General features: G+C 46.2%; 1 protein-coding gene across 1 annotated transcript; it reads right to left on the bottom strand.

Annotated features, from left to right (window-relative positions):
* Positions 1-330: 330 nt before the first annotated feature.
* PSMD8 (proteasome 26S subunit, non-ATPase 8) lies at positions 331-6,955 on the bottom strand. Its single transcript, XM_033129483.1, has 7 exons — positions 6,551-6,955; positions 5,458-5,530; positions 5,232-5,334; positions 3,600-3,765; positions 2,555-2,655; positions 1,284-1,395; positions 331-563 (listed from the first exon to the last, which is right to left on the bottom strand). Exons 1-7 carry the CDS (start codon positions 6,911-6,913, stop codon positions 426-428), a joined length of 1,056 nt encoding a protein of 351 aa, XP_032985374.1. The 5' UTR covers positions 6,914-6,955; the 3' UTR covers positions 331-425.
* Between the last annotated feature and the right edge of the window lie 6,506 nt (positions 6,956-13,461).

Raw genomic sequence — 13,461 nt, 5'->3', positions numbered from 1 at the left:
CAGGGCTCATGCCTGTCATCCCACAGAAGTCTCAAACTAGTAGCCCGCACATGGTTCCATTTCACGTCATTTAAAAAACTGGTTTAATTCATTGCTAACTTTTTAAAATTGGGACATTTTATCCCTTTTGCTAAAAAACTCTGGTGCCTTGGCCTGGCCCTCCTGTGTCCACAGCTGGGTGCAACAGTCCCTCTACTCAGGGGCATGTGTTTCGTACCCTGAGCAAAGGCCACTGGATAGAGGCTGACCCCTGAGGACCCTCAAACTTCCGAGTTCTTCAGAGATGGGACTTATCTCCCCACCATTCCACCCAGGGAGACAAACGCCTAGGAAAGAGAATGTCCATCCAGCTTTATTGGAGGGAACCCTGCACTACAGCTGCTTTCAGTAATGCAAGCCCTGCCCCACCCCAGTGCCTGCTGGGTTCAGACGATCATCTCCAGCTGCCGGGCATACTCGATGACCTGTTTGGCCAGCTCCGTGGAGGGGATGGTGGTATCTTCTGGCTTCTGCTGCTGGCTGGCAAAGCTGTAGTAGTTGTTGAGGCCCAGGACCCACCCTCGCTGCAGAAAGGGAGGGATGACAGATGGGTGGGTGGTCATACAGGCTCCCTACCCACCCCAGAAAACCAGCACTTATCCATGTGGACCCCTGGCTCCCTTTCTTTACCAGCTGTACTCTACCCACACAACTAACTCTAGGCAAGTAACTTCACCTCTCTGTGCCTCAGTTTCTCCATGTTTGAGACCAGGACCCTAATATGCTTCTTCAGGTCTGCTGTGAGGACTCAGTCAACACCTGTAAAGTGCTGAGCAGAGTGTTTGGTCCAGAGTAAACAATCACTATCAAACATCACCATCACTCAAGTTCAGTTTCACCTCTTCCAGCTTGGTCTTGACCCTCCTCAGTGGCTGAGTTACTGCACCCCATGCACCAGCATCTCCAGGGGCACTGCGCCTACACAAATACCTCAGACCAAATGAAGGTAAGTCTTGTGGGGAAAGTCTGCAACCTCTAAGGAATTCTGATAAGGACAACAGCCAAGACTTGTGTCCACCTCCACCTGGTGCCAGGTGCTATGCTAAGTTCATCCCACATGTTAAATTCTAGCTCCATTCTACAGATGGAAACTGAAGCTCAGAAAAGTTCTGCGACTTGCCTGAGGTCACACAGCCAGATTTAAACCTGGGCAGTCTTGCTCCAGTGTCCCTCCAGGCCACCCTCACTGCTGTTAGTAAGGGTACCCCTTGGCCCCATGACCCCTTGCCCTGCACCCCAGCCACCTTCTTGGCGTAGTCCGTCATCTTTTTGGGTGTGTTGAAGAAGAGGATCCGGGTGGCCTCAGTGAAGAGGATTTTCTCATAGGCCTTCTCGATGCACCCAGCAATCTCATCCCTGGGGGAAGATGAGGTTCTTGTTACTGAGCACAAACAGTGCTCCAGGTCGTCCTCCTTGGCCTGACATGTGTGAGCTCTGACCTTCACTTCCGCACTGACTGCTGGAATATGTTATCTGCCCTGTTTAACCCACAGAGGTTCAGAGAAAGAAGGAAAAGCTTGACCAGAGCTGCAAAGCCAGGGCCACAACAGGGTCCACTCCCAGGTCTCTCTGTCTTCCAGGCCCAAACTCTGAATCCTACTCCCAGCCACGAGGACTTCAGGCTGTCTGAAAACCAGCCTGGGATTCTCATAAGGGGCTCTCTTCACGTAACAGCCTCCCCACAAGGGTGCTTCTCCCACTTCCAGATCTGATCCAGAGGGGGGGGGGGTGCTCCTTGCACCCCTGCTAAGAGGCATTATGATTGACACTGAAGTAGAAAACCAACAAGGCATTCGTGACTGAAACGGCAGAATGTGTTCGCTTGGGGAAAACAATGACCAGGAAGTGCATCTGCTTCTAAGGTGGTTTATCTCCTCTGCAAAGTGGTAGGTATATGCGCACTCGTTTTTTTACTTCCTGTTCATTTTGGAGAGCTAAAACATTTCATAATTAAAAATAAACCCACAAAACTACCCTCCTCACCCCCACCAGTTCTCTCAGCTTGGCTTTTTTATCCGAGGAATGGAAACCCATCTAAATCTGGCACTCTGCACTACCTGGACAGCCTTTCACTCCTCAAGGGACTTGTAAATGTCATGTCGACCTGCCCATCTGATATCACCTGTGCAGAGCAACCCGAGGGGCTAACAGGATTTGATGGCCCCATTCTAAAGAAGGGGAAACTGAGGACTCCAGTCTGGGTGACTTGATGTGCAGTCAGGCTCCTGGGCTGGAGCACTTCTAAAAAAGGCAGCATGGTCCTTGTCTGCTGAGCACTGGGTGCCAAGTCCATGCTCCAGGTCTGACATGTATGGGCACATGCGCAGATAGCCCAGAGTGAGATGAGGCCTGTTTTCTACAATCTCATGACCAGTTCCAGTTCATAGAAAAGGAGAACTGATGTGGCCAGCCTCCCCAGACCACACTGGCCAGAATGGGATTCAACTAAGGGCCGCCTGACTCTGGATTCCAAGCTCTTTCTGAACTCCAGAGGGCCTCGGTCCCCCCTACGCACCTGATAGTGTCAAGCAGGATATCGATGAAGAAGGTATAGCTCTCGGCAGGGATGTTGCCTTTGGCCAGGAACACCTTGTTGTAGCTGCCCTCCATCAGGTACTACAGAGGTCAGGGGTGGGGAAGACGAGAGGATGAGGAAGCAGCTGAGTGGGACCTACCTGCTGAGTCCTCACCATACTTCGAATGCCTCCATAATCCCCATTCTGCTATAAGACCCATTCCCCATGCAGACTGTGTACCTGCTCTTCCAGGAAGCCCTCCCTGGTTTAATTACACACACACAAACACTCTCTCTACCCCCCCAAGCCAGCATGCCCTGGGATAATATATAATTATCTCATCTATTCTTCAATCACAGGAGGGAGACAGAGCTAAAGCCACCCCAAGCCCTCCTTAACTGCCCTCTCTGCCAGCCTCTCCCCACAGCCAAATCCTCCCATGAGACCTCAGCTCTAGGAACTAATTCCTAACCTTAGGTACTAAGGCTTTTCCCTGACCTGCTGACCTTGTTCTAGAAACACTGTCCTCCTTGCTGTCCCTCAGCTATACCAGGCATGTTTCTGCGTTGGTCTAGCTGCTCCCTCTTCTTGGATCACTGACTCCCCAGATGCCCACGTGGTTGGGTTCTTCATCCCTCTCAAGTCTTCCTCAAATTTCCCCTTTTCAGCAAGGCCTGCCCTTACTACCTTTATAAAAACTTCACCCCTGACCCCAACTCTCCACCCTCCTTCCTGCTTGATTTTTCTCCATAGTACTTAACAGCTGGCAGACCATTACTTAATCTTTTTGGTTTTGTCTGCTTCTTCACCTGAATGTCATACCCACGAGATCAGGGATTTTATGTTTTGTTCACAGTACAGCATGAAAACCAACCACAATGCTACACACAGATGGGGCTCGGCATTTGTTAGACAAATAAGCAAATGAGTCTGTGGGCTAAAAGATGACTGAACCCTTCCCACTCCTCCAGGAAACCCTCCCTAATGTCTATCTCTGCACCACCCACTTTAGTCAGGCCCTCTTTCCCCCTTCCCCAGTCTCACTTGCTCAAGGGACACAGGATGCTTGATGTATACATTGGTCTGGATGTCCTTGGCAGGTAGCCGCTCCAATTCTGTGTGGAACTCAGCCACCCGGTTCTGGGACAGCAGGAAGAGGAGGTTGAGGCCCAAGAGCTGGTGCATGTATGCTGACTCGGGGAGCTGCTCCCTGTGGACCAGGGTGGGGGAACCAACGTAAAGAAGGCTTAGGTACCTACCAAGCCCCCCACTCCAGGCTCCAGGGACCCTGATGACTGTCCTGGGCTGTCTCCTTGGAGAGGTACTGAGTCCTGGGTTTTCAGATGAAACTGATGCCCAGAGTTCACAGGTAAAGGAATAGGCAAGGAGTCACAGGTCATATAAGCTCAAGCAAGTGACCTCACTTCAATAAAGTGACCTAGCCTCAGTTTCCCCAACTGTAAAATGGGTATCACCACAGTAGCCATATCACAGACGTGGGTTAAATGAATAAGTGTTAAGTGAATCAAATGATTTAACCCAGATAAAGTTATAAGAGCAGTACCTGACCTCCCAAAAAAACTATAAGTGTTAGCTATGATTATGATATTAATAATCATCACCCTGAAAAGGTGAAAGGACTAAGAAGTACAAATTAGTAGTTACAAAATAGTCATGGGGATAAAAAGTACAGCACAGAGAATATAGTCAATAATGTTGCAATGACTATGTATAGTGCTAGGTGGGTACTAGACTAATCGGGGGGAATCACTGCATAAATTACATGTCTAACCACTATGCTCTACACCTGAAACTAATATAAAATAACACTGCATGTCAACTGTAACCGAAAAAAATATTTTTTTAAAAAAAGAATCATCACCCTTACTTTAAGAGGGAAAACTGAAGCTTAGGGAGGTCAAGTTATTTGCCCAAGACTCCATAATCAGGAAGTGGCAAAATTAGTTTCAAACTCAGGTTTGTCTGACTTCTGATGTCAAATTCTTAATCATTGTTCCATGGAGGCACCATTGAATTATAAAACCATTCATTCAGCTTTATATTCAACACATATCCAAGAGTTCCTGCTCTGGGCCTGGCCCCATGCTACTCAGTGCTGGAACACAGCAGTGACCAAGACCCCTCTGCCTTTAGAAGGTTCAGTCCAGTGGGAGAGACAGGCTAGGGCTGTGGGCAAGCACAGCATTGGCAGAGGAGTCAGGGCTGATACAGCACTGGAGGCCACAGGAAAGAGCTTGGCCTAGAACCTGAGGGCTATGGAGAGCCATGACAGGTTCTAAGCAGGGGGTTAACATGGTCAAATTTTAGTGTCACAAAGATCCTACTGGATGTCGTGAGGGTGATGATCCAAGGGGGCAAGGCTGGGGCAAAACAGGTGAAAGGTGATGATGGCTGCAGTGGCGAGTAGAAATGTAGTGTGGGAATGATGGGGCGAGGGGTGAGGGAAGACAGATTGGAGACCAACATAGACTGGATGGTATAATCCCAGATTCAGAACCTCCAGGCCAACCCCTGACCCTGCAGCCTCTGGGGATGGGGCTAGGCAAAGGAGGTGTTCACAGGTAAAGGAAGACGACTCAAGTGGCTGGAGCACCAGGGATCAAAGAGCTGCCACATCATCCCCCAACCCCTACCAGGGGCATGGCCCATCCTCACCTGTAATCGAAGTAGTAGCATTTGAGCTGAGCCATGTAGCGCTCGAAGGAGGGGATGTCCTTGCGTAGGATACTCCACTGGGCCCCAATCTCCAGTATGTCACCTGTGGGTCACAGGGCAGGTTCTCAGGAGGTGACTGAGTCCCTCTCCTGACCACCACTACCATTCCTGCCATGACCCCAGCCCATCACCACCCCCCCCACACACCAACTCCAGTGACACTCACGGGCCAGAATGAGCTGCTGTTTGGTCAGTTTGGTCCCTGTGGTTGGCAGGAAGTTGAGCTCCAACAGAACCAGCTGATGAGGACATGGAAGGATGGAAGGAAGGAAAAGTAATGATTATTTACCTTCCCTAGGCCTTGGTTTTCTGACCTAGAAAATGGAGCTCATCATCATCGCTGACTCATCGGTTGTTTTGAGTATTAAAGGAGTCAGTCCTCTCCAAGCACTGAGAACAGGGACAGGGCACACTGTGCGTGCTCATCCAGGATTACCTCATTACAATCATTAATAGCCCCACCGGGAAAAGAGACACACTCAGAGCCTGACCCAATGGAATCATGGGGGTGGGGGGACACTAACACCTTTTTGGCAGATCGTTCTCTACTGATTTGGGCCCAGCTTACCCACTCATCCCAAATCTACACCAGGAAGGGATGGGCGCTAACCTGCCCCCATAGTCCTGCCCACACATCATTTCTTATCTGACAGCCCCCCCTCAGCAACTTGGTCCACCCCACAGTATTTGTTTGGCCCACTATGGGCCAAACACTTGGTCTGAAGAACCCTGAATCCCATTCTGGTCCTCTACCTAGAGATTTTTTTCCCTAGGTTTAGTCCAGCCCTCACACTTGGCTGCCCCTCACTGCCCACAGTTGCGACCCTAAGCCCCAAATCTCTCAGACCTTAACTTGGTCTGGTCTTGACCACAGATCCCATCACCTCAGCCTCCTTCTTTCATCACCCTGTCCAGTCCTCATTCCCCACTTGGTCTCGTCCAGAACCCGCCATCAGAAAAACTCCCACCCCCCCATCCTGCCACTCCAGCCAGCTAGGCCTCCAAGAATCAAAAATCTGACCTCTCGCTCAGTTGTTCCAGAAACACTCTTTCCATCAAACCCCCACATGGAGCGACATTTGGTCCGTCCCAGGCCTGTCTCACTTCTAAACCCCTGTAAGCCCGCACTTTGGCTGTTCCGCATCCTTCACTCTATTGGATCCTCCAGCCCGCCTTGGTCCCTTCGGCACCGCGATCTCCTTCGCGGGCCGGGACTTGGCTCGGTCTAGACCGCCGTAGTGTCCCTCGCCCACCCCTACCTTGAGACGGCCCAGCTCTTCCCCGCACTTGCTAAGGTTTGGGCATTTACGGTTCCACTCGCCCTTGAGTTGCTCGTACATGCCGGCCGCGGCCTGCAGAACCGCGCCCGAGGCTGCCGAAGGCCCAGAGCTCGAAGAGCCCACCGCCCCGTTCACAGCCGCAGCCGCCATCTTCCGTGATGCGGCAAACCGGCGGCCCAGTTTACTGCAGCGACGCCTACAGACGCTCGCCCGACGGAAGTGTGGCCGGGAGGTGGAGCCCAAAACCGGGGGCGTGGCTATGGCTGCCTGCCTCCGCCCGCCGCGCTTAGAGCTCAGTCTCTCTCCGGGAGGTGCCTTCGGAGCCCGCCCCTTAATGAACATGTCAGTCGGAGCTCCACCTGCTGTCTCTCAAGATGGTGACCGGAAGTCGCCTCCTGCCCTAACTGAAAGTGGCTGCGGTCGTAACTCTTCCCCACTTCCCGTAATCAATATGGTTGCCCTGGCTTCAGCCTGGGCTTTCGGGATGCTAGGTTTCTGTCTTGGAGATCCCAACTTCGCAGCAACTTCTCGAAGCCAAGAGGTGGCAGTGATGGAGCCATTTGGACAGCTGTGTTATTCTTTCCGTTTTATACATAGGCTTCGAGAGACAGGGTAACCTTCCAAGAGACAACAGCAGAGTCTTGAACTCTCTAGAGCTCAGTGCATCCTTCCACATTTTCTCCAAGTTTAGACAAATACGCACAAACTTTACAAAAATCATCCAGGCTTATGGCTTTAAATGCCACGTATATGTGGAGGATTCCCACCTCCCCTAACCCTACTCCTGATTCCTCCAAATATTTCACACCTGCCTATTCAACATCTCCACTTTTTCTCAAACCCAACTCTCTGTCTCCATCATTTAGAATGTCAACTCCATGAGAGCAAGGATATTTCTCAATATTCTTTATGGCTGTATTCCGAGCACGTGGTTGACAGTCAATAAATATTTGTCGAGTGAGTGAATAACTGTTTATGTAAAATAAGGTGTCTTTTTGAAAAGTTTTTAAACAAAAACTACAATGCATATTTTCTAAAAAGCAACGTGCTTTTTAGCAATATATGAAAGCCATCCCTGGAGATCAATGGACGTATTTCTGACACTTGAAAAAGCCTGGCTGCATAATATTCCACAGTATGAATATAACAAATTCATTTAATGTTCCCATGTTGATATTTGGATTATTTTTTATTTGTTTGCCACTGCTAGTAATACTGCAATAAAGATCCTTAAATGCATTTCCTTGAATATAGTTGTTTTATTTCTAAGGGACAGGTCATAGGAAGTAAGAGTACTGAGTCAAGATATGAATAGTTTTCATTTTAGTAGACATCATAAGATTTCTTTCCAAACCTTTAGCTAGATTTACTATCTAGTGTCTTTTCATTTCAGCCTGAAGAACTTCCTTTAGCATTTCTTGTAGGGCAAGTCTACTGATAATGAACCACTTGGCTTTTGTTTATCTAGAAATGTCTTAACTTCTCCTTCATTGCTGATTGGATATACAATCTCTCTCCTTCATTCCTTTGCTGGATATAGAATCCTTGGTTGACAGTTTTTCTCTTTCATGACTTTAAATATTTTATCCCACTACCTTCTGGCCTCCATGGTTTCTGATGAGAAATCAGCTATTAATCTTTTTGAGGCTCCCTCATATGTAATGAGTCACTTTTTTATTGCTACCTTTGAAATCCCTCCTTTGTCTTAGGGTTTTGACAATTTGACTATAATATGTCTCAGCATGGATCTCTTCTAATTTATCCACCTTGGAATTAATTGAATCTCTCGGATGTATAGATTGATGCCTTTTATTATATTTGGGAAGTTTGGGGCCATTATTTCTTCAAATATTTCTTATGCCCCTTTCTCTCTCTATCTCCTCCTCCTGGGAGTCTTATGATGTCTATGTTGGTATGCTTGATGGTATCTCACAGATTCCTCAGGCTCTGTTCATTTTTCTTTGTGTTTTTTTTTTTTCTGCTCCTCAGACTGAGTAATTTTTCTTCATCATAGTCTGATCTGCTATTGATCCATCAGGATTTTTCACTTCAATTATTGTACTTTTCAGCTCCAGAATTTCTGTTTGGTTCCTTTTATAATTTCTACCTCTTTATCAGTGTCTTGATACATCATTTTCCTGATTGTTTTTAGTTCTTTGTCCATAGTTTCCTTTAGCTGATTGAGCATATGTAAGACACTTGATTTAAGATCTTTGACTAGTAATTCCAATGTCTGGGCTTCCTCAGGAATGGTATTACCAAATTCTTTTTCTCTTGGAATGGGTCATACTTTCTTGTTTCTTTGTATGTTGTGTAATTTTTGTCATTAACTGGACATCCTGAATACTATAATGTAATAACTCTGGAAGTCTGATTCTCCCACTTTTTGGAGATTGCTGAGTTTTGCTTGTTGAAGGCTGTAGCCATCAGATTGTGACTTTTCCAAGCTACTTTTGGTAGGTGTATTTTCCTTGTTATGTGTGGTCACTAACATTTCTGTTCCTTTATTTCCGTATGTCCAGATTCAAATAGGATGGGGGGAGGTCCTGTCTCTAAATCTTCTCATTAATATTGCTGCTGAGAGGCCAAAACCAAAACAAGTGTCTGTGTCGGTCTCTCAGGGCAATTCCAAATCAATCTAAATACACAGCCTCACATTTTTGGAGGACAAAGTCCCCACTGCCTGCCGTGGCACCAGACAGTCACTTCAAAAATGTGGGCTGTGATCCCCACAGCTGTGGCACAGTTGATGAATGGAAGATGGGAATTGGTTCATGCGTGCCACTCACTTATGAAAGATCAGCAGCCTCTTTCTTCATCAAGCACTCCCATGGTTGTTATGAATGTCTGATCTCCTTTCAGAATTCCAAAATGATTTATTCCAATCACTCATTTCAGATCAATGGTTAATTCAGTGGAGGGACCAAACCCTACAGTTTCTTACTTTGCCATTTTGTGTGACATCCTTCCAACTTCACTCTTTTGCATGTGGATATGCACTTGTCCCAGCACTATTTGTTGAAGAAACTATTCTTTACCCATTAAATGGCTTTAGCACTGTTGTTGAAAATCAATTAACTCTAGACGTATGGGTTTTTTTTCTGGACTCTTAATTCTATTCCATTGGTCTATATATCTGTCAACATCATACTCTTGATTATAGTGGCTTAATGGTTAAGTTTTAATATCTTGAGGTAAGTTCTTCCTTACTATTCTAAATAATTTTCTTGGCTACTATCAGCCATTTATTTACTTCTTGACTTTTATAGTTGTAGTTTAAATAGTTGTTTTCCCATCATGGCAGACACTGTGGATTAGCTTCCCAAAGGCCTTTCCCTTGGCTTCCACTACTATGAAAGCTGGAAAGTTAAACTATTCACATTTTCATGCTCCCTTGCAGCTAGAGATAGGGATGTGACCAGTTCTGACCCATAATATGTAAGTGGAAGTCACTGGGTAGCAATTCTGAGAAACTTTTTAAAGGGAACCTACTGGGCTATCAGGTCCCCTTTAGCCTTTGCTGCTTCTTCCTGCCTGTAATGCAGACAAGGTCTCCAGATGTATCAGGTCCTTGATAACAGCAGCAGGCTAATAAACTAGGCCTGTATTCCCTTCTCCCAGGCTGCTGCTGCTGTTTCTCCTCTTTTTTTTTTTTTAAGATTTTATTGGGGAAGGAGAACAGGACTTTATTGGAGAACAGTGTGTACTTCCAGGATGTTTTTTTGCCAAGTCAACTTGTTGTCCTTTCAATCTTAGTTGTGGAGGGTGCCGTTCAGCTTCAAATTGTTGTCCTTTCAGTCTTAGTTGTGGAGGGCGCAGCTCAGCTCCAGGTCCAGTTGCCGTTGCTAGTTGCAACGGGGCACAGCCCACCATCCCTTGCGAGAGTCGAACCAGCAACCTTGTGGTTCAGAGCCCACTGGCCCATGTGGGAATCGAACCGGCAGCCTTCGGAGTTAGGAGCATGGAGCTCTAACCGCCTGAGCCACCAGGGCAGCCCCAAGTTCTACTGTTTTTATATTTTGTTAATGTTCTTCTCTGCTAATTCTAATATCTATGTTACTTCTGGGTAAGTTTCTTTTTCTTTTTTTAATTTTATTGGGGAATGTTGGGGAACAGTGTGTTTCTCCAGGGCCCATCAGCTCCAAGTCGTTGTCCTTCGGTCTAATTGTGGAGGGCGCAGCTCAGCTCCAAGTCCAGTGGCTGTTTTCAATCTTTAGTTGCAGGGGGCGCAGCCACCATCCCATGCGGGAATTGAACCAGCAACCTTGTTGTTGAGAGCTCACACTTTAACCAACTGAGCCATTGGCCGCCGCTAGGTAAGTTTTAATTGATTACTCTCCTCACTCTGGGTGTTGTTTTCCTGCCTCTTTGCATGACTGGTAATCTTTGATTGGATGCCAGACAACCTTGTTGGGGGCTGGATATTTTTTGTATACCTATAAATATTTTTGAGGTTTGTCCTGAGATGCAGTTGAGTTCCTTGGAAACAGTCTGATGCTTCAGATCTGCTTATGTGATATTAGGTGGGTCCAGAGCAGTATTGAGTCCAGAGCTAATAATTCTTTACTACTGGCAAAAACTTCCTGAGTATTCTACCCAGTGCTCCATGAATCATGAGGTTTAATATCTGGCTGGTAAGACTAGTTACTGTCCCCAGTGACAGTGTCTGTCACTATTCCCTCTAATCCTTTTGAATGTTTTCCCCCCCAGCCTCATGTACTTTCCTCATATACATTCTCTGATCATTGGTCAGTGCTCTGCAGATCTCTGGGATTCTCTATGCAGTTCTCTTCTCTTCAGTATTCTGTCTGATGACTCTAGTTGCCTTGTTCTTCCCAGACTTCCATCTCCATCTCAACTCAGCGTGTTCCAGGTTCCACCTCGGTTCCCCCTCCTGGCAACTTGATCTGGACACTCACTCAAGACAGTAAGCTCGGGCAACTATAGGACTCACCTTATTTGTTTCCAATTTCTCAGGGACCACGAGCTTTCAATGCATGGTGTTCAATATCTTGAAAACCATTGTTCATGTATTTTGTCTTTTTTTGGTTGTTTCAAGTATGAGGGGAAATCTAGTCCCTGTTACTCCATCTTGGCCAGAAATGGATATGGTGATATCCATTGGCTTATGAGGTGACTTGATGGAATCCTGAGGCCAGTGTACAGAATTTCCCCACTTTTGTGGGAATATTCTTAGCCAATAGAACTTGCACTCATGGATGTTGCCAGCTTTGGTTGCTGTTATCAGGTTTTGTCAGGTTTTCCTGTCATGTAGAGCTGATTACTCTTTGATATTGTGTAGAAATGGCTGCTAACCAAAATTGGATCCAAAATGTCCCTTTGTAGTGAGAAAAGACTCATACATACTTGTGTTATTTTTAGAAACATTCATAGAAAGTACATGTACCTCCCAATCTAGGGATATGTATCCTCTCAATAACTTGTTTATGTCAAGCTTTACCATCTTTCAGCAGGATTACATACTTTTCTGTACTTAAGTCCTGTTCTTCTCCAAATTTATCCCTAGGACAAATTTTATTTTTTCATTTTGAACTTTTTGTCCTAGTACCAAGAAAAGCTATTGATTTTGTACAGTTGTCCTATTACAGAAAACTTTAAAACTGTCTTAATTCATTTAGGTTTCTTTCCTTACAGGAGTCACTTGGATGATCTAAGTACACAACATTTCTTCTGCACATAAAGATAATTTTTGTCTTTTCTTTTCCAGTGTGTAGAGTTATCCTTTTTCTTATCTCATTAGCTAAAAACCTCGAAACACAATGTTGGAAACAGTGGTGAGTCATTCCTGTTCTGTTCCCAATTTGAATGATAATGGCATTTAACTACCTTACGTCATATGTCATCTTTCTTTGGTAATCACTTAATTTGTTAATCATGTTCAAACTTTCCTTATATTTCTATTAATATTTGACTTAGAATTTATATAAGGAATGGATGTTGAATTTTAGAGAAAGCCTTTTCAAGCACTTATTTATATAATCATACATGTTTGCACACTTGAGCCTCTGTTTCTTTATCTGTGAAGTGAGGATAATGATAGAATTTTCCTGACAGAACATCATGAAGATTACTCAATAATCCAAGAAAAGAGATCTGCTAGTATGGTCTGAACCTTTGTATCTCCAACCCCCACAAATTCATATGTTGAAACCTAACCCCCAAAACAATAGTATCAGGATGTGGGGCTTTGGGGAGGTGATTAGGTCATGAGGGCAGAGCCCTCATAACTGAGATTGATGCCGTTTTGCAAGAGACCTGAGAGACTTCCCTCACCCCTTTCACTGTGTGAGGACACAGCAAATAGACAACAGTCTATGAACCATGAAACAGGTTCTCATCAGACACGGACTCTGCCAGCACCTTGATTTTGGACTTCCCTGCAAGTAGTAAAATGGTGAGCATATGACCCCACCCAATCAGTGACAGACAGAACTGACAGCCTGGGAATGTTTAAACTCCAGCTTTTTCTTTCTCTGGACAATAAGCCATGTGGATGTGCAGCCTCAGACTGTAAGAGGGGCTGGCTTGAGGACAGAGACCACACTCAGAGGAGGACAGAGCAGGGAAAGCTACAGAAAAATGGAGCCAGGGGCGGCCGGATGGCTCAGTTGGTTAGAGCGCTAGCTCTTAACAACAAGATTGCTGGTTCGATCCCCACATGGGCCAGTGAGAGACAATGGCTTGGACTTGGAGCTGGGCCGCTGGTGGGTGGCCGGTTGGCTCAGTGGTTAGAGTGTGGTGCTCATAACACCAAGATCACTGGTTCGAGTCTCAGGGCCAGTGACCTGAGCTTTCCACAACTAGATTAAAATAACGACAACTTGACTTGGAGCTGCTGCACCCCTCCACCCCCCACAACTAGATTGAAA

Source organism: Rhinolophus ferrumequinum, chromosome 15, assembly GCF_004115265.2.
Source record: "Rhinolophus ferrumequinum isolate MPI-CBG mRhiFer1 chromosome 15, mRhiFer1_v1.p, whole genome shotgun sequence".
Taxonomy (NCBI): domain Eukaryota; kingdom Metazoa; phylum Chordata; class Mammalia; order Chiroptera; family Rhinolophidae; genus Rhinolophus; species Rhinolophus ferrumequinum.
This window is presented reverse-complemented; position numbering and strand designations above follow the sequence as displayed.